Consider the following 22,775-nt stretch of genomic DNA (forward strand, 5'->3'; position numbering starts at 1 on the left):
AAGAGGAGAAAAACTTTTTTGCTTCATATATGGCAAAAGAGCTCGTAAAAGGATGATGATCCATAAATTACGTTTGAGAAGGATTTTTGAAGTGAATCTGCGATATTAATTTTATGGCGAAAAGCAAATTGGGAAAGTTTAAGATAATACAAAATCTGTGCAATCCAATGCTCTGTTCTAGTCTGAGCAGAGTGTTGCTGAGGAGGAGAGTACGCCAACCTGATAATGACAGATCTTGATGTCCTTTGGATATATGGTAGTACCCCCTCTGAAAGTAAAAAGTGTGAAGCGGTTTGATGCCATGGCCAAATTTACGTCCGTCACACCCCTTTGAAGGCGCGCCCGATGCCAAACTAGCTGCACTAAAAAATTCGCCAAAAATCCAATTTTGTTCGGATTTTCATAATAATTATATATTTGTGATCCCAGATAGTCCCTTTATCATATTGAGTTGCAAAATTAACTTTTCAGAAATTTTCAATATTTTCGAATATTTCCTGAAAAGGGCATGGCTTGAAAAAATTCAAAATTCCAAAATAGTTCAGATTGATATCTGATATGACAAAGCAACTATTTGGGATCATAAATATGTAACTATTATGAAAATCCGAAGAAAATTGGATTTTTGGCGAATTTTTTAGTGCAGCTAGTTTGGCATCGGGCGCGCCTTCAAAGGGGTGTGACGGGCGTAAATTGGGCCATGGCATCAAACCGCTTCACACTTTTTACTTTCAGAGGGGATACTACCATATATCCAAAGGACATCAAGATCTGTCATTATCAGGTTGGCGTACTCTCCTCCTGAGTAGTTGCAGGGTTGCTGGATATGGTTCAGATCCCTGGAGGTATTTTGGTAATACTTGGTGTAGTTCGGTACGACCAATTTTTTTGCTGCAAGTTCGCCACCACCATCGCGCCCAATGCGTGATCAGAGACGGCCCTGGATACTGTATATCCAGGTCCGTAAGGGTCGTATCAATATATGCAAACTCGGTATTCGATTGTGATTTACAGGGTGCACTACATATATTCTACGAGGAATTAATTGCTCGTCATATCTTTGCGTGAGAAGATAAAGGTCACAAAGTTTGTATGGGTGTCATTGGCATTGATTCGGTTTGTCATCCCTTCGTCACACCTTTATCATCGAGGTGTTGTAATAGTTTGTAAGTTGAATCACATAGTACTCACCTGACACAGTTGTTCAGATTTGCACATGGACGAGTGAGCACTCTGACTGAGGCGGCTTAGACTTATCTGGCTTTATTTAGAGAGATGACTTTAAGTAAGTTTAGTCCACTATTCAAATTTGTACTCACACCTCGTTCTATTTGTACGTTTGTTGCCCGAAGCCATTTTTCTATTTGAGACTCATTAATTATATTTTATCGTGAGCATTCGCAACGCAGGACAAATCCTTCATGCATTTAGTGCTGCACCTCCCGCAAGTGCTACGTACGTGTTTACTTGTGCGTTCATAACTTAAGCTTCATTAGAAAAGATAAGGAAAATAATTACTGTTGATGTGTAAAGATACCAGAGTGAGTTTACACCTAATGAACTTGATGAGACGGATTTGGCACTTATGCGAATTAACAGCTAAATTTGGTTTAATCTTGCCATCAGCATGAAATTAAACATTGTCATTTGGTAGACTGCCAATGTGGAAGTCGTAAATTATCTCAACTTTTGGCCCTGCCATAAGACGACTTACTTTTTATTCGCTAAAAGTAAATAGCAATTTAACATATTTACTTCGACTTTATAACGACTTGAACCAGGAATAAAGTATTCCAAAAGCTCGCCATATTTACAGTAAACCATGTCCCCAGAATCCATGAATTATTCTTCAAGTTACTATTCAGAACAGTGTTATACGACTGAAGAAACGATATGCATGGAGTCGTCTGGAATCAATACATGCTACGAATCTGTAGTGGTGATGACATGTGTTTATGTTCTAATCAAGATCCTGGATGTTTCCAGCTCGACAAAAAACTGAAAACGTGAATGGACGAGTGTGGCTACTGCCTGTACTTTTGATGCTGAATTTGATGCTTCTTGGTTTTGGAATTGTGGGATGAAAGCGTGAGAACTGATGCCCCAGGTGTGAATGCCATGATGATGCATATCATCTGATATATTGAGTCTGCTAGCCTACAGTGTTCCATAAGCATTGGTCAGCCTAGCTGCAATTCTTATAGGGGAGGTTGCTAATAAACCTGGTCAATTTCATATTCTATCCTGTCTTGAACTTTAAAAACTCGCATATTTAAATCGCATGCCTAAACCCATCTTGACACGAGTATTTTACTTGGTACAACTGCATAAATTCCACTTTTCATAAAATTTCTGTTTGGTTTCAAATGCCTGCTAAAGGTATTAAGATTCACCTTCCGGAATTTACAATTCGTGAAGGTGCAAGTCGCAAATAGCGACCTTTGCCCCGTCAAATTGTAATCCTCTTACTCAGAGACAATAAAGAATATTTTTGCTTTTCCTATGGTTCAGAGAAATGCACAACGTAATCACATAATAATGTAGCTGTTAGGGAATTATTAAATTCATACTAGGGATCACTAGAGTTCAACCAGATGAATGCCTGGTGCAGAAGGACATGGTCATAATTTTTTATTACTGTGCAGTCTAATGCCATTCATGCTTACCTGATAAATATTCCGAATTCTTACTGCATTCATGGAATAACTGAGTGAAATAACTTGGATTAAGTGCAGTATCGCACATTTCCAAATCATAAAGCCATGTATAATGCCTAATAAAATAAAACGCACTGTTCAATTGCAATTTAATGTTTTTTTCTCTTGTATGTACTTGTAGTACTTACGTAGTTGTAGTGAAGTGATTCTTATCAGGCTCAAAATATTGTCCAAATAAAGTCCCGTACAGATTTTTGCATACATGGCTGGCATTAAATAAGTCAGTCAACCTGTCAGAGCTGAAGCAGTTATATCAGTTTCATCATCAGCGTCGTGTGAGCAAAATTGCACGTAATAATTCAACCTTTCTGTATTGGATACGTCTCGCGATGGTTTATGGTAATTCTTCAGAAAGGGCAGCACCGTCATGTTAGCATCAAAAGCTGAAATTAAATTCTTACCTGTGCTTATTTCAGTAAGCGGGAGGATTGACTACATGGTATACATATGTGTATGCATATGTATGTATTTTAAATCTGAAGAGGTTGAGGTGTCTGGTGATAACTGGTTTCGTGCTAAAGTTGCGGTATATTTTAATTTTTAGCTGAGTTATATAGGACTTATGGAATCGCAATGTCCGGCTGTCCGTGTAGCAACCTAAGAGATGAACCACCACACCGATTGTTAAATGAAAGTACATTGACATTGACATCGATGAGTTGGAAGGTGAGAATGATCAGTCAAGTGGTTGACCAGTGGGGGTAATAATTAGGTAGGGTAATAGCAACAAATTGACGTAGAAATCTGAAATTTGACATGAAAGTGTAGTTGCATATCAGATCAAAGACATTAAGCCAGGTCCAGACCAACACGGTCACCCATACTGATTTTCAAAATTGATTAAAAAAACTGGAAAGTTTGCATGCTGCATTTTGAAAAATTGATGCAAAATAACGACGCCATTTTTGTAACCTATTGGTCAGTCAGTCGGACTTGAAGAAGATGAACCACGCTGGTTTTCGAAATTAAGCAAGAAACTAGAAAAATGGCTCGGGCTTTGTTAAGCTATATGGGTTTTTATAAGAGAATTTAAATTTGCATGGTACATTGTAAATGCTAATAAAATCTGACATAAACCGTTCACATCCTGCTGTTTTATTGATTTTGATAAGATGTGGCGTTGTACAATTAGTAGCATGCATATTGGAATTTTACGATTATATATGGAACCTTAGCCAATCAAAAAATTAGTTGCGAATCCTACTTGGCGATGGATAAAATTTCTTCAATGCCAGTACTACTGCTTCACACAGTGAGCAGGGAGACGAAGGGCAACCAATTTTTATTAAAAGCGTGAAGCAGAACAATCTCGCAATTTTTATAAACACACACTTTTTGTGTCAAATGTTGGTGCAATTTATGTGCATGTATATGAATATGTTGACTGACGAGGAATAAAAATCGTTAAGTGCAAGTACACTTCTATATGACAGATCCGGAGCAAATTTTATAAATTGTCGTAGAACCCTGAAATTTTGCATGAGGGTTCAGGTGTCTCATATCTGAAATATCTGAATATTTTTACCTATTTTACTTTTTTATTTTCGATTTTTGAATTTGATTCATATTTGTATACTAATTTCAGAATGAATATTATGCATTCTATAAAGACGCAATGTGGTCGGGGGAGGAGGGAATTATTGTACTTCCACCTCCATGCTTGTCCGTCCCCTTCCTACCTTCAAAGTGATGAAAAATTCCGTTATATATAAATGAATGAATGCCAAGTAACTTTTCCCAAATATTAAAATACTCTTTTGTACACACAGTGCTACACGGATTGAACCGTCGTATCATTAATTTTATAATAAATTCAAATTTTACAAAATCCGGATAATAAGAATGAATGACGAGGAGGATATTGTACAAATTGCAGCTCAACGTAGCGTCATTCGAGAGGTGAAGTACGTAAATACGGCTGGGTGATACCGCTTATCGCACCAATTTCTTGTAATTCTAGTAATTATCTTCCTATTGCGTGGGAAGTGTGAGTAGCGGTAAGATTGTCTTGAGTGCAATTTATCCATGTCGAGTTTTGATTTACACAAAAAGTAGAAAAACCTCACCTTCATTTATTTACAACAATAAGCATATACGGCAGGTAACATCGTGCACAGAGTAACATAACACTGTGCAGGATAACAGCCAGTGCGAAAGGTTAGAGGTTCAGTATGTCAGAACCACATGCCACCGGTTTTCATCATCATTTATTGAAATCACGGTTAAAACCTTAATCGATCCTATTTGTAAATTGCTAGGTTAACATAATGTTGACCTATGCTGACTTTCGCGAACCCAAATGTGACAGTGGGTATTAGCACTAAATGTATTATCACGAAAACAAAAGGAAGGATGCCTTCTTTGTTAATTAGTAAAAACCACGCATGTACAAAACCGTCATCCATTATTATTATTTACTAAATACGAGTAATTAAATAGTAGTTAAGCTGTCTTGAAGAACAAAATTCGACAATTGAGCACACCCACAAAAGTTTGCACCGTTTTCTCTAAGTTGCTTACACATTTACTTACCACGCGTATGTACCTCAATCATTGTAACTCTTTTTCTCTATACAATGAACAAATGTCATCTTTTCGTCAATTCCTTAATGATTCGTGACTATTCTTTTTTTGATGATGCAACAACAAGAATTGCAACGCACGACACGGTACCATACCAACCTCCGGGTATTAATTAAGCCACATCATACGAAATCTCGTCAGTTCATTCTCTAAATCTCTTTTAGTTCTGCTTCCCGTGATTGTAAGCAAAAGGCTCATTTACTCGGAATTTTATTGTCTAATCAGAAACCGCTTGAGAAAAGAAAGATTTAAAACGGTTAAAATGTTCCTCTCACTTGAGCTCCTTCTTATTGGACTAACCTCGAGTAATTTAGCCACTACAACCAACTAACTAACCACCCACTCACCGACAGTGACTTTTCAACACACCAACATGGATCAATTTCGTCGGTCGTAAATACGTGTGTGTATCCGTTGCATGCATGTACATACAACTTCAAAGGGATTTTCTTCATATTTTTTTTCTGATAAGCTACAAACTGACGATGAGATTGGTACCAATACCAATTTTTGGAAATGAGTGAGCCCAGAGAGAGCACACTGACACAAAAAGTAAGACACCCATCTAACAAATGTCATAACACACACACTTCGCAGACCGGTTTTTACTCATCCTAATACCTCGGCGTGTCTTGATTGACCGAGTTTAGTTTCCAAAATTAATTCCCTTTGCTCATTCTTCTACTATGGACTCACGTGTACAATTTACTACAAATGCCAATTTGCTAGACGTTGACGTAAACAAAAATCATTTTCAAATTTGTCAAGTATTAAACCATGTGTCGCATCCGAATTTGAGTATCAAACTTCAGTCTGAAACATAATTTAGTTGAGTAGTTGGATTTTTTCAATCAATGTTCATATGTATGTATTTATTATACATGTAGTTTGGGCCTCTTGACATCTTGACGAATCGTATTATCTTTGAATTGGATTGGCATGCACGTGTGTTTAGCTACTACGCATCATAAAAATAAAATTCCATTTGGATTTAAATATACTTTCTAATAAAAAATATTTCTGCTGTCGAGTCTTCAATAGACATTCTTTCCCCATTTGTAGCTTATGCAAAAAATTCATCTCATTTTGAGTAATAGTTCAATCTTCCTCTGTATAGATTGGATGTGTTAAATGGAGGATGAATAATAATATGGAGATTAATTCCTATGTATAGATACAAAAATGCGAATCAGCAGTGATAATAAAAATCAGGCCTCCGTCTTAAAAATCAGAGAAATGGAATCTTTCCCACTTGGTCCAAACTCCGAGAAAGTTTGAAGAATATAAGTATGCAAATATGTACATATATCACAGCTCTTATTTAGTTGAGATCTTGAAATGTACTTGCCAAGTCCTGATTGATTTTTAGTTTTGCCAAAGTAAGGATTAAGGAAGCTGCTCAAAATTTCTGCTCAGCCAAATTCTGATTCTTTTTGTACCTTTCCCCGACTTTCCCTTCCCATAAAGAAACTCCATAATGCTTACACGGAAAAAAGGAGGATGAGAACAAAGGATTTTTTATAACACTCTCTCACTCGCATTATTGGCATTGGATTTATTTTGGAGCAGATTTATTGTTGGGTGGAGCTCCATTTCCAGCTCTTTCGGTTCTCGGAGTTCAAGGATTTCTTGGCAGAGGAACGTGATGGGTTTGAAGCAGAGAAGAAGAGTTAGGAGGACTTGGGTAGGATTGGAGCAGTCGGGAGAGCGGGGTCAGTCAGTTCAGTAGTGGTTGGATATCTGAATGTAGGTCTAGGAACATAGGCTTATCCAATATTACTTATCAAAAGTAGGCTGCATATGTACGTACGTACGTAAAGTATCCTGACTCACTATTCCGCACTGATTTCTTTAGAGCAGAAAACCAAATTTTGTCCCATTTGCAGTATTTCTTTGAGGAAAATATAAATGTTCCAGGTTTCCAATCCTGACAGACAGAGAGATGCTGGAGACGAGAATTTATTGCTCAGGACAAGAGTGTAAACGATGTAGAGGAACATGGGGTTTTATTGAATGGAATGACTCCATGCGCCATGCATACATATGTATGGACCACCACCAATTTGTCATAGAATGAATATTTACTTTAAGGATCGGCAGGAAAATAGAGAGATGTTTGCTAAATAGAATATTTATTTAGTCGTATATTTACTGGTAATAAGTATTAAACGTTTCCAATATTTGAGTTTGAAGTGCAGCTTGAAAACACGCCAAGTGCGTACCTCTTGAGAGGCAGAAAAACGAATGGGAAGGTGCAGGACGTTGTTAGAATTGAGAGGTTGGTTTACTTTGTCTCTCTGCTGTGAGGATGATTGAGGAAATAGTTCATTCGTGAGTAAAGTGAATGATGCTGCAGCAAAAGTGGTTGGTTTTGTTGGTAGCAGTTGAAAGTTGTACTCCACGAATCTGCTCCTCCGCCAGCAGGGAAATTTGGTCCGGAGAAAGCGTTGAGAGAAAGCAAGCGGCGCATCTCGGAGCTGTAAATGTCAGGGGTCAAACACGCAGCCCAACCAAGCACAGCTTCCTCAGGATTAGAATTGTATGAACCCAAATACCCCGGTTTTAATGGTATCCACCACACACACTGCATCCTGTCACCCGTGTTGTAGCTACGTTTTCTGTCAGCAACCGCATTTTTAACAATCCCGTGGAGAATATCCAACGAAATAGCTTGTGAAGAATAGGGAACATCACAACTTTAGCTAGATCGAGTCTGGACATATGGGTATTTCCCTCCTTCCAATAATCACTCTCACAGCAGTGTATGGATATAAGTAGGTAGGTACATACAGTTCTGCAGGTTAACGCAGTATATTTTCGAAAATTTGAGCCCAGCTTACATGCCTTAACTTGAAGAGAGCAGCAGCACTACTAACTGTGCTGACTGAACTGAATTTAATTTGCATTAATTCCCATCAACTACCCCACGTTCCACGCCACCTGCTCCACTTTCTTGAGAGAGCTTTCTCCGAATAAGAAACGAGACGATGGATAATTAGAAAACAGCGAAAACAGCGAAAGTCAATTAGCTTTTTGTTTACATTTTCGAGTAATTGTGTTGTTCACATTTTCATCTCAATTACGAAGGGATATTGAGTCGCCATTTGATGATTTACGTTTACTTTCTTTCTTATGAAATATGGCAAGACTAGAGTCCTCGGCTTGAAGGCTATGGAGTTTAGCTCGTTGAAAAACTGGTGTAACTTATGCGTGTATTTTTGATATGTGATGAAAATATCAGTAGTATGAAGTCAAGGAAAAGTTTTTCTCTAATAAATATACATTTAAAATTGGAAGCAGGACGGGGTTTGAACCGTTTTTAATTATGAATAGGGTTTACTTCACGTATAAAGTTTATTTCCTCCCTATTCAAGATTTAACTTGCTATCAAGTGTCCCCACAAAGAAAGTGTCAAGTTTCCCCTTATTTTTTCAACCACTTACAAATTAATTTTGGATATGTAAAAAATAGGCAAAATAGGCAAATTTTATAAGCTTTCTAAAACTGAATTTCTGAACTGAAAGCAGAATTTGATTATCTCTGTCCGTTAAAAAATTACAGCACAAAATGTGGGAGAAGTGGAAAAATTATTTTGCCACTCAGTCAAAAAAATGTTTTTCTCGAATCGGAAAATGGCTCGTGACCACTTCATTCTTCAAGGGATGCCCCGGACAAAATTAGTCATGCACTATACATATCTAAGGATCGTGAAAATGTAAAATGTAAAATTTTTCCTTGTCAACCTGTCCGCCAGGAGACCAATAGACTCACGCGAAATGTGAAAAAATCTATTTGACGCAACCCCAACATACCCGTAAGGGTTGAACCCAGACAACTAAAAATTTCCAAAACCTATATTCGCAAGATCAAAGCCAATAAGATGGGCTTCAAAACGTACACCATTAAAACCGCGCCAAAATACAACGAAGGTGAAAAAGCTGGAGCTGAAACAAATTTTCCAAAACCTTTTGAAAAAATATTGAAATCGATTCCTAGAATTTCCTCGTCGTGGATTATGAAAACCACTGCCCCGTTGACCTCGAAGCGTCAATGGTGTAATGTTCTACTCATGTTGAAGTAAAAATGACGTTCGTTCGAATTATAAATTCAAAGCCAAGCAAAATTTCCAATGAAATGCATAAAATGGCTGGCGACGGACAAAAATGAGAACATCTCTAATACATTCGCTTCAACCATGAATATGAACTTTGCACTTTATTTGAAAGAGTGAATCATCAAGAGATTGACCCCATCTATCAAAAACAAACGCGTTCTATTTTGGTCTGACATGCGCACGTGCTAGAATGCCAAAATAGTGACAGGGTACCATCGAGTCAAAAAAACTGATTTCGTCGAGAAAAAAGACATCCCTCCAAACGTACCTTAATTTCGGTCCATTGAAAGATTTTGGGCACTAATTGCGTAACAATATACTTAGAAAAAAAGCACACCAAGAAATTTCAAAAAACTTCGACGGGCTATGGAGAAAGTCATCATAGAAGTTGATGAAACGAGTGGCAAAGCGCTCATGAGAGGTGTTCGACAAGGTCGGCTCTCCACCGGCATCCAAGATGTATTTTGACAATTGAAGGACAAAAAAACTTCGGTATACTCATCATTAGTATAACACAAAAGTTTCATTAAATTTGATTCACGCATTCATTTTTACTGGTCTAAAACGTTCTGACACTTTCTTTCTGGGGACATTTGGTAATTTACTCTTAATTTAGTATCATAGCGAGTTTGAAATTTTGAGAATTAATTGGTTTTATTTGATCTAAACAGTTTCCAAATCATCCAATGGCAAATCATCGCAGTCGCACACAAACCTATTTAATATGCCGTCATAGTTTATAGCAAAACTTGCTGCAGGTACCTATGTACATATTCTCAGAACTGATATGATGAAAGGCCAACTTATTTATATCTGGGACATTAAGAAAAAAATATAGAAGCTAAAATATATCGCATCACTTAACATAATTTATCTGCTGAGCACTCGCAGCCCAGTCCATACTGCGTACACAACAATAAATTTATACAGCAAGAAGCACGTAGGTCCAGAGTTGGGCTTCGAGTTTCTTCTTCTTCCGGGCTTACTCAGCTCGGCTACAACTTTCTCCAGCACCCGGAGTACATGTGGTATCGCTTTCACCACCATCTCCTCCTCAGCTCCGTGGGCCCTGTCGTGTTTCTGGAGATGGACTCATCTAATGGAAAGACGAACATACGAACCATCTCGGATTACGTTTTATTCAAACTAATAGTTTCCATGTCACGAGATGTCCTTGACCATTGATTGGATATATTCCAGTATTAAACTGGCTGTACGTGTATGTATCCAGAAAGAACTGTATCGTGAGAGAGCACTTTCATTGTCTTTCTTGTCCTGGATATTTTCATAATCATTGAAACACGCCATGTTCGGATGTGACCATGAAAGTTTCAGATATGTATTTAGGATGCTTAACACGAAGATTTGCTTTGTTTAACATCGATTTTGGATATTTATAACAACACTTTGGGGGGAACCGAAGACAATTTACTTGTATCTTTACAATTCCATCCGACGTAGCATTCATACATAGATGTCTAATCTAATCGGTCTTCTCCTCCTACACACATTTCCCAATTTATCAATCATGTGACAGCCATTTTTGTCTTGTCAGTTGAAGATCTCTCTTCTTTATGAAATGCTCGTATTGTGTGCGTCTTATATGTTATATGTATGTATCAAGTATACAAAATACATACCTAAGCACTTATACTCTATAAGTTATACACACATAAACGTAAGAACAAAATATTCAGGTTGGCTGAATTACCTTAACCGAAGTTGTGATACTGCTAGGACATTTTTTACAGAACAGCGATGACAGTCAAGTAGAGCAAATAAATTAACACTGTTTTGAAAGTAAGCAGATTTGACCCAAATTTCTTTTGCTATTTTTAACCCCTGAAACACTCTTGTATGTACCTTTTGCGAGTCATTTATTACTCTGTTTCTACTTGAAACTGGACAGGATCACATCACGCCTAATGTTGAAATGTCCTCCCTGCACATTGTGCTGTAATGAGAAGTCTGACATTATTTTTTCCCAACTTTCTTCGAACGAACTTGCCATCGCCAAGTGTGTGTACTACAACTATTTATTATTTACCGTAAACTTAATGACAACTCTGACACATTCTAATACCGCGGGATGCGGGATGGTATCGTGCCCGATGATGTTGGGGGAACTTTTTGGGGGGATACTCGTCAAAGAGTGAAAGTTCAAACTTTTACACACGTGTTGTTTCCAACCATGGAATGGAGATAGTGTTTATGGACTCCATATTTTGGCGTCTATTTCCCAATCTCAACCAGTCCTTTAAATTGATTGAGTGTGCAGATTGTACACACCTTGGACGAGTGTTTCTTTCCCAACATAAATAAAACTTTATTTGTGCGTCACTTTTTTATGCATGTCTACTATTACATAAAGCACCTACTTATTAAATTGTATATTTGGCAAGCTGTACTGAACTCTATTTTCAAGTAGAAATGTAGGGCATTCTTTTTGTTGTCGTCATAATCATAATCAATAAAAATTTTAGTTAAGCCTGTCTTAAAAGATTTTCAAACGCTTGGTGAGCTTGAATTGATCACGATTTATGGAATCGATTATGGATGAACAAAACCTGAGAAAGTTGATGTCAGAAAGCCTTCATGACGCAATTCCAACCAACCGTGGTACTTTTATCCCACTTTCTCCAACCTCCTCCTTGCTAGAGTTGGGTACAACAAAGAAGCAAGAATGATAAATCTGTGTAAATGTAGTCTGGAGTCTGCAACTTATCATTTCTGTCCCTCAGACGACCCGCTTTTCCACCGTCGTTGTCGTTGTACATATGTAAAAGAGCGTCTATACCTCATACGTCCTTGGTATTGATTTTGATTTTTCTCCACGGTTGAGATGTCTTGGCCAGTGATGTTTTGTAGCACGCAATGTCAATTTTGTCGACTTTGTCGGGTCTGTATTTGACGATTGGAGGTTGCAATAAGAGCTTATTAATAAATCATTCCATTGTTTGGTGAACTTCCTTACTCGCTCGGTAGTCATGATTCTTGAGTTTTACTTTGTAACAAGTAAAACGTTTCCGTGCTATAGAGTGATAAAGTGTCAAGGAATAGGGCTCAGTAGCCACATTTAATCCTGGAGTGAGGCTTAAAATTATTCGAAGCCTGGCAGAGGTTTATTTTCGCATCATGACGGGAGAAAGCTTTATGCTGTCATCTGAGGTGAAAAAAATTTGGCTTTCACGTTGACGGACGAACGAGGCGATAAACCAATGACCAACCATTACGATTCAGAAATCGGTTGGCTTCCACCTCGTGTGTAGCAGAATACGTGGAGCCTATGTTATCATCACCAAGTTTCCTCATGTTTATGCATTGAATGGAAAAAGGTTGTGTGTACGAGGGGGGTATGTTCTCCGATAAGTTGATGTGGTAAAGTCAATACTTGAATATTCTAGTACGTGCACTGAAAAGCTTCTTACCTTGGTTTTCTGAACCAGTTCAGTTCGATATGTGTGGAAAATATTTGAGCGGATATCAAACTTATTGAATATGATCGATTTTTCGATTTATTCGGAAAACCGGAAAACATTTTGAGTCCTGAAGTAGGAACCAAAGAAAGTGAGAAGTCGCTCGGACGTTAAGTTAGGGGTCCAATCCATGCGAAGAAATCGATATGCTGTCGCTAAGAAAATACTAGCAGGCACGTGTATGGTTGTGTGTGTACATGTGTGGATATTGCAGTAGACAAACAGTTTTTCACTTATCGTCTCGTACTTACATGTCCCATATTTTCTAAATGTAAACTGCTTAAAAATTTACCCCAGTTTAACCAATTTGTGAAGTGCGTACAGAGAACTCGTACTATCCATCCACTCAAAATGTAATTTATTTTTCACATCAATCACCCACGATGTACTGTATTTGTAGTTGTGTTGTGTACTTCATCTCCATGTTAGGTCGCGTGCATTGCACCGGAAATGGAGCATAATTTATTCCATTTGTGAACCCCACCTGATTTCTCCATATCGGTCAATCTACATATTAATGTTCAAAAGTGTGAGTCATTTTTTTATCGCTAACAGTGCCATGCTAAGCTTAATTTAGGCGATAAATCGTGAACTTATGGAACTTTTGGAACAAGTTGGTTTAGCTGTCTCTCAGGTGAATTAAGTGTACTTTACATTTTCAATATTTGCCACAATCATCTTTGTCAATACATATGTATATTGAAAATTAGTTAAAAATCTCACCAATTTGTCAAATTCCAAAGACAAGTGAGAAACCTCAACTTCCCAAATTTAAACATTTTAGCAGCAACTTGCAAAGCTGAAAGAAAGGTGTTGAATTTAGTATTGTCCAAGTTTATGCTTAATGAGGTTCTTGCATGCGTTCGCCGTTTATGGAGAAAGTTCAGATTTGCATTATCACAGGCAGTAGCGGATACGATGGCAAATAGGTTACGCCACGCCTGGTTAATTCCCATGCTGGGTTGACAGGTTGAATAAAGAAATTTTCTTATTTGTGGCCTTTTATCCAGACTTGTTGAAATCAATTAGCCGGGAACACGAAATGAATAAATCACACTAGAAACTGAATTATGTCTGATATGGAAATTGCAGTGAGAAATGGTATAAAAAATCATGTGAACATATTTTACTTCGGCTCTTGGTTCACATGAGCATTCTGATCTTGTCAAACAAATACATAATTCTGAAATGCACACAAATATGTTACTCGAGTTCACATGTGTTAAAGCACACGAGTTATTTTATCATTAAACATTCAATATTTAACCATGTGTCAGATATTCCTATTAAAAAATGGGTTTATTGGATCTCCAATAAACGTTAAAAGATTATGCACACAATTGTTTAAAGCATAACAATACGCTTCATTTATGTCACTTTGATGATTTCAGGATGCTTGTATATCGCTCAAATAGCAAAATTCTTCTTTCAATAAGAGCAGATTGAGCATGGTTAAGATGGCATGACGGCACACGAAATAACATGATCCTTAGAAAACCGTCTCTGAAAATCATGTTCCTTTGTCCATTTAACATGGTCTTACTACATAATTAAACGAATGATAAATAACCTTCTGTCAGCTAATGCAGTGTACATTACAAACTTGTAAATGCTTAAATTAACATTGTATAACGACTGAATTACAACAAAAAATGAGTCGCATTTGACTTTTTTCTGCATCCGTCTACATCAAATCCCACTATTCTAACATCTGTTCTGAGTTGAAACTATTGAAAGTTGACTTAGTGTGGGAACTTTTCTATGGCATGGCCTGCAAAAAAGTTGGGCCAAATTAAATAGCTCATGCATAAAAGAAACGAAAGAAAGCAAGTTGTCGAGTATTTTGAGGAGCTGCTGCCATTCCAAATTCATTGAGAAGCAGTAGACAAATCTTAATGAGCGAGGTAGTAATGATCCCAATAACAGTTGAGCAGTTATAATAAAGGACAGAGCTAATTAATTAATTGCTTCTCGGTGACTATGTATCTGCGGCGCCGTCAGTCGTCGTACTTTTCTCTGTGTATGGTAACTGGTCTTGTTTTATTTAGTCGTTGTCATAATTCACGTGAATTGGTGTGTAGGCATCCAGTTAAGATAACTAGGTTTCGTTTATATGTAATCAGCATGAAGGACAAGTACATATATGTAAAATCTAAAATTTTAATGGGTTCTTCTCCCCCACGCATTTTCACTTTTGTCATCCCCGCCCTACCCTTTTGGCCCACCTTTCAATTTGATAAGAGAATTAGAAACAGAAAGTCGCATTAATAATAAACGATAAAATATTTGACGAACAATGCATAAATTCACTACTTTTCGTAAGTTTTTAGCATAACAAGTTGTTGGAATATCTTGCGCAAAATGCATGACACGGAATCTGACCAAAGATATTGAAACTTGTATTGATAATTAAATTAAGTAAATGCTGATTGATATAGCCACATATTAAGCGCACCTTTGCACCTGCTCATGTAAATTGTAATAAAGCAATAAGGTTTTGACTAAATTTTTATTCAGCAACTTTCTTACCCAAATTTGGTAGGATCGAACTAATCAAGTAGAATAAAGGTGACGATAGTTTTGAAATTCTACAGAATTTGTCGCGGCAGATTTCCCACAATAATTTTTTGCATCCATAAAATTCACAAAATCCATTCTAGAGATATGCCATGTCTGCTTTTGCAATTATCCATTGTTTGTTTTGTTTTGTTCTGGTTTTGTTGGTGTGCTTAGGTGTTGTTTTTGTCATGGTGTGTGTGGTCTTGCAGATTTGGCTATTTAAAATCTGTATTATTATTCAACTAGTCCTATGCATATACAGTACAATATGTATGCATATGTAGACGTATGTACATACATGTGCACATATGTGGGCACGTACATATGTACGCATTATTTGTTGGATGGACTCTCGGTTCGCCTGCTACTTGGATTTAGCAAACTAATGATGTTACTGACCGAGTGGTTGACTAAGGAGGACAACCCTTCACCGACAGAATCACCGATCTTAACGCCCTTTGGATATGTTGTAGTCCTAGGTGAGTCTAGCAAAAGTGAAGAAGGATTTCATTCAATGGCCCCATTTGCGCCCGCCACACCCACTCAAAGGTGCGAAAAACACGAAAAATACCCTGTTTTCGTTCATTCAAAAAATCACCAAAAATCCAATTTTAATCGGATTTTCATAATTTAAGCATTTTTGTGATCCTAGATAGTTGCTTTATCATATCCAATAGCTAACTCAATTTTTTTGAAATTTTGATTTTTTCGAAGGCATACCCCTGGTCAGGAAAGTTTCGAAAATACTCAAAAAATTAAAAAAATTGAGTTTGCTATTGGATATGATAAAGCAACTATCTAGGATCACAAAAATGCTTAAATTATGAAAATCCGATCAAAATTGGATTTTTGGTGATTTTTTGAATGAACGAAAACAGGGTATTTTTCGTGTTTTTCGCACCTTTGAGTGGGTGTGGCGGGCGCAAATGGGGCCATTGAATGAAATCCTTCTTCACTTTTGCTAGACTCACCTAGGACTACAACATATCCAAAGGGCGTTAAGATCGGTGATTCTGTCGGTGAAGGGTTGTCCTCCTAAGAGAACAAAAAATGCTTAATCACAGCAGGTATTTTGTTGCATTGTTCTCTAAATCGAAATGTTTAAAAGGCAAGTGGACGGTTCAAGTGGAGGAGGGTAAGCTATAGCAGGTGGATGATTGCAGAGTTTGAGGCTATGATAAATTTGCATATAAATTCACTGATGAGATAAGCCTCAGCATTTGCAATTTTTTATGAAATTATGCAATTTTGGTATTGTAAGCCATTTTTCTATTTTGGCACATCCGTATCCGGTGGTTGCGAAAAATCTTTCATTGGCATTTTTGTAAATATTTTCAACATACAAATTACACGTACACTTTTTATAAATACGACGGAAGTTAAATGGAAGGCAAACTGAATTTCATTGTATGATTAACTTTCGTGTTTGTGTTTGTGTTACACATATGAACTTTTATTTCCACTCGGTGCGAAGCCTCGTAATGAGAACACAACAAATGGACCATAATCTCGAAATTAAATAAATACACGAAAACTGCCATAATCATGATCCCAATATTGCATTCTTGGAAAGACAATAAACTGAGATATACAACTTGTAGATACACATCTCAAACCACGTACACAACGCATCAATGAATCGGGTTAAGATCTTGTGAGAAAGTTGGTTTTGTAGGAGTCTACAAGTCTCAACACACGTAATTGTATGTACACATGTACACCCTGATAAATATGGGACGTAGTGGATGGTTTGATGTGGTTTAGTTTGGTCGTGGTTGATTAGCTTATTTGATAATTACGTTCTCAATTCGCATCCCAAATGGGGGTGTTGTCCCGTTACTTCGCTCTTCCTTTTGTAACATAATAGCCCCTAATGGCTAAACGGTCATATGTAAAGGTTGATTCAACTTCATTTTCATTAGCAAGTCTTACAGATGACTGAATACACAAATGGGTGCACTGTCTTTTAAGGGTTCTGTGCGAGTTGGTATGAATGTTAGTATGAATTAGTAACTGCATCATGAATAAATGTAACGCACATATTGCATTGGACAAAACCTGCGAAATAAATTTTTTGATTCACTGTCGTCATTTCTCTCGGGGTTTATCATAAGAAAGAAGCCCTTGTGTTTGTCGCTTGAAAAGTTCTTGACTTGGCTGCTTGTGTCGCAAAATTGTGCCGTTTCTTTGAAAGTATCTCGTTTTTGAACAATTATGCAAAATCGTGCTCAGTCTGCTTTTCTGCGTCTGGACTAAACGCCTAACACAGATGAGCTACTTCTTTTTACCAGGGATTTAGTCCTTTTCATTGTAAGAAGGAAACTTTTTACGTCATCAGATAGAGTAGAAAGAAAAGGAAATGAGGACACGACACGTGCTAAATAAATTATCACTGTCACGTCAATCTTCCTTCTATTTTAGCAGCAGCAGTTGGTGGTGTGGAGAAAAGCACTTTGACTGGAATCGAAACCCAAAACCATCGAGATGGATACGAATGTATGAGCATTTTGTTCATCACCCCGCATCATGAAAGCTTTGATCTTGTACAAGCAGTCAACAAAGATCAAATAACAAACGTACAATGGTTTGTAAAATTACAAGTATTTCCCACAAAGAAGCATAATTGTCCTCAATTCATTTGCCTCGTTTGTAGCGAGAATGACTTTTACCAAACCTTAAATTAGTAAATAATAGGTTCTGGTTTACTAAAATTACTCAAATATAGGCTTTAAATGGTACATTAGTAAATCAAATTGCACTATTCAGATAAACTTGATTAACTGTAACTTCAAAAGAAATGCTTTTACTTCTTTCACCCAAATAATTCTAGAGTCAGAAAGATCAATAGCGTTTTTTGCGTAGGTACTTTCTGTAGTCTCATAAGGACTTTAGACTACAAGGAATACGCCAAACTTTGCAATATCGAGGTTCAGGGCGTACTGGTTGTGAGAATGCAGTTTATGTACGAATTGTCTGCAATGTAGAACTGCCATGGAACTCAACGTCAACCCTGAAGTACATATTTTCAAATTATTACTATCCCTCAGTTCTATCTTGCCATTAAAATCAAATTTCTGACAATAAGGATCATTCAAATTCCTTTCATAAATACAGTCAAATAGTGCTCTAATTATGCATACATGTTTTTAAGGCTTAAATAAATTCGGTGTTTTTTGTACGCACAAATTGTGAAAGTTGATTTTCTTTTCCTCGCTGGCTTTATCGTTCTCCCGACAAAAGAACGTATCTGAACTTTAATATGACGCCACAATACAAGGACACAATATCGAACCAGTTACACAACACACACACTGGTGCTTGCTGTCAAGTTAAAGTGAATTATTGTATACTTTTGTAAAGTAGTACAAAACAATGCAGTTGTACCGCATTCGCATGAACAAAATGAAATTGAAATTCACATTTTTTCCGAGTTTGCAACATTTTGTTTGGATGTAAAAAATCTCATAAATCTCAGACATACATGTATGTACTGTAGACGTGCAATAATAATATAACCATATGCACGACCAACGTTCAGATCTATGTGAATATGGCTGTTTCTCATTTTTAATCTTTCTCCCAATTTTATGGTTTCTTTCAGGTCGGAGGAAGAGTGCAGTAGAATTGCTTCAAGAGACGAAAGCATTTTACGTGAAATCCGAAAGTGTATTGGACAACAAGCAAGAGTTTAAGAATGCGGAACATCTTCATGTGACAACTAGTCCCCAGTCTCCCACATTTAACATGTCACTTGGACACAGCTACCGAGACCGAGGTGGACCCCCATCAGCCCCACCCACAATGTCAAACTTTCCCTACACCATGTTCACCTACACATGCGGAACATGTCCCCCGTACCCCCACGAGCACTTGGACCACTTGCATCTAATGCATTCAAATTACCTCAACTCCATTAAACGGGAGAAACACCATCACCAAAGTCACCACAAAAGTTCGAAGCACAGCAGCAATTCAAATACTAATCATTACTCCCAACCACCCAAAATCGTTGATGGAACCAAGAGCAACAATTTTGGAGAAAATTGGGGGGAATATGTCGAGAAAAAGACGAAGCACTTCTCCTCGTCCTCTGGAAAGAGGAACTCTGCTGCACCACAACCAGCCCCTCCTCCTGGAATCGCCCAACCCATCCCACGCAAGGAGTTGGCCTCCAACCACTCGAGTGGGAGTGGAAGTGGTAAAAGCCATAGCTCGGCTCCCAAAATAGCTCCGGCAGGAATGGTGGTCCCCACACTCGTTTCGAACGGTGAAATGTGTCCTCCCACCACAACTGGAACCATGACTTTCACCTCATTTAGTCAGAGTGGGTCTCTGTACAGCAGCCTGGAGAAACATGTCACTGCGAACTTGCCAATTGTCAACTTGAAACCAAATCAAGGTAAGAATAACTTTTGATGCGTGTCAATTCATAGAGCATCAAATATGCCGAATTATGATAAGCAATTCGATAATTGTGAAACAAAAAAGTTTCTTGGTTGCCCAGTTTCAGTAGATATTTTTGTCCAAAATGAACTATATAGGATGGTACACCTACTATAATCTGTCTGTTAGCTTATGCAACTACTGCGTGTATTAGAATGAGTTACTAATTTCACATTTGCATTATGACAATAAATACTACTGTTGGATTACTAATAATCGTTAATTGGCACAGTTAAGTACATGCAGCAACCATAATAATTTTGTAAGAATTTAAAAAGGATACGTAACTTGCAGGCCATAAGATCTGTAGATGATTTCTTCATGTCAGTAATTTCAGATTATTACGACGTTTATTTGTTGCAACGATTATTTAAACTCGTGTTTTTATTATTTTTTCGTATTCATTTTAGTAGGCAGTAGCGAACTTAATCCTCAATTGGTAATCCGCAGATCTCTGACTTTCCCACGATTCCATGCACTATTTCAGGCAAAAAATGAGCTAGAAGGCATTTTATGATCAACATCACACCTTACAACTCGTAGGGCACGGACTTTAATCTTCTGTAATCCATTTATTTATTTTTGTATGACACATGTATTACTGAAGAAAGGTTTTGTCTGTGAGTTGTGAATAAACATAAATTATGAGCAAATACGACAAATGAACTTTAGAATTACAAGTAACAACTAAAGTGCAAGTGAATGCATAAGACTAAGAAATGTGATTGTTTCTTGAGATATTTTATCCACCTCAATTTGTATTTATGCATTTGTGCATCACGCCACTGATGATATTGATCTTGATCTCTTTACTGATTTGCGTACTTCTGAATGCGTATTTCATCAGAAACATTTACATTGACAAAATATGATTCCGATTATTCTGCTCATAAATATAAATATATGCGAAATGATACGAGACATTTATGCTGATGCCAAAAGGAAAAGACTTACAGGCCACAAAACTGCGTCAAAACTGATTTAAATTGCAAAAATCCTCACCAAACAGCAAACTTTCATTAACACAAATACAGAATAGCGTTTTCATTTAATTGGTTATATCGTATTAGTTTAATACTTTACAACATTACATTTACTTTACATAGCTTTCGAATTTTTTCAATTTTACAAGTACAAGAAAAAAAATCATTAAACCCACACGTTGCTGTCAGCCAAATTATAAGTTTATACACGCTTTTATGTATCTATGTATGTATGTGCCGTTCTTGGTTCTTGCACTACTCGTTGGTTGTAGGATAGAAGAAAAAGTTGCAACAAATCCGTGTGTGATGCAATATTAAACGTTTATTAGCTTACGATACATATACTTACAAAAGCTTGTGGGCACTACCTTTGCTCTGTCTGTTAAAGGAATTAATTGATGAATGAACCAAACCTAACTGCAGCAGAAGCAGGTTTGGTTTTTATGTGAATGGTCAAGTCAATGACTTGGAAAGAAGTGAAAGTCGAATGATCTGTCGTTTTGGTCTTTATTTTGTCTACCATAATTCTCGTCGTTATTATTATAGTTATCAATCCATGGTCCATCAATGCATCGTAAGCAAAGGCATTTCTTTTATTGAGCGAGATGCGATACTCCATTCTCAATATTTTCTGATTGTATCCGTCCGTGACACGCTTTGATTGATTAATTATTTTTTCCTTTATCTTAAAATCTCAATCTACGACTTACTATCCCTAAAGATTTTCATTAAACATGTCTTTGTTTAAAAAGTGACATTTTAGAAAATAACAAGGAAAATTAACAGTAAGGAAAATACTTATCTGAGGACTTTATCCTTCATTTATGAACTATAAAGAAGATAAAATGGTAATTAATGGATATAAGTATATAAAAATATATAGAAATGATTAATCAACATTATGTTGGAGATTTTACTGTATCCAGTCATTGAAGTAAATAGAATCTTGTTATACAAATAAATAAGAAAGTTATAGTCTTGCAATTTCTTGAGAATCTCTCTTCACCGATATCATGAGCAGTAATTTGTTGAGTAAAGTCTTGAATTCTATCAATATCTACAATATACTGACTACATCAGCTAGTTTGTACTATTTTGTAGCCGTTGCGGTGATGTTCTTTTATGTGTATACAATTAAAGATAAGCTAACCATTGTTGCCAATTTCGTCTCGTCTAATCATTTGACGTGGACTTGACATGGCATGCAATACCACTAGCACAAGTCTAGTTTGGTGAGTTTGATGATGATTTGATGTCAACCTGTCCAAACTTTGTTGAAAACAAGTGACCGCAAACAAGGGAAAGGAACTTGCACACTTTGCTTTTGTTCTCTGATTTACATGTAGCTACATACATTTGGCTTCTACGTACAGATATTATTGATCGGCGAATTCGTCTGCTTGCCTTACAAATTTTGCAACTTGATACACAGACCAATTTAAATGGATCTTGTTTCCAATGTTTGTTTGCAATCAAAACCAGCAAAGGAATATGTATATGGTACAGCCAAACCGATATAAAGCCAAATATTTTGCATGCATGGCGAAAAAGCAAATCATTATCTTATAGTAGAGATGCAGCTATATTTCTTGCATAGTAATTGCATAATTAGACTGACCAGTCTAATGAATGAATGAGTGAAAATTTACAGTACATTTTCAAACTCATTTATGTAAGTAAAACCAGAGATTTCTGTCAACGGGGAAGATACACACATAAATCGTAAACATATTAAATTAATAAATTCAATAATTTACTCCTGGTTAAACGGTATAACTCGTTTTGAGATAGGTCAAGTGAAATCATACGGGAAAATAAGACTACTACAAATACAAAATAAGATATCTAGCGATAAGTCTATGTGTGTATGCGTACATGTACTTATTTACGTATTAATATT

At 36.9% G+C, this 22,775-nt stretch overlaps 1 protein-coding gene and 1 long non-coding RNA gene across 3 annotated transcripts in view; one reads left to right on the forward strand and one right to left on the reverse strand.

Annotated features, from left to right (window-relative positions):
* Positions 1-22,775, forward strand: part of LOC110843925 (putative GPI-anchored protein pfl2) — a 46,100-nt gene that overhangs the window by 17,291 nt on the left and 6,034 nt on the right. For both annotated transcript variants that reach the window (XM_022089987.2, XM_035860442.1), the window contains exon 3: positions 19,051-19,848. In XM_022089987.2, the coding sequence (XP_021945679.1) occupies positions 19,051-19,848 (798 nt within the window). The remainder of the gene's footprint in view (positions 1-19,050; positions 19,849-22,775) is intronic.
* Positions 13,234-13,943, reverse strand: LOC118439278. The gene is made up of 2 exons (XR_004837334.1): positions 13,614-13,943; positions 13,234-13,397 (listed from the first exon to the last, which is right to left on the reverse strand). It is a non-coding gene; the product is annotated as an uncharacterized LOC118439278 (long non-coding RNA).

Source organism: Folsomia candida, unplaced genomic scaffold (assembly GCF_002217175.1).
Source record: "Folsomia candida strain VU population unplaced genomic scaffold, ASM221717v1 Fcan01_Sc001, whole genome shotgun sequence".
Lineage (NCBI taxonomy): Eukaryota > Metazoa > Arthropoda > Collembola > Entomobryomorpha > Isotomidae > Folsomia > Folsomia candida.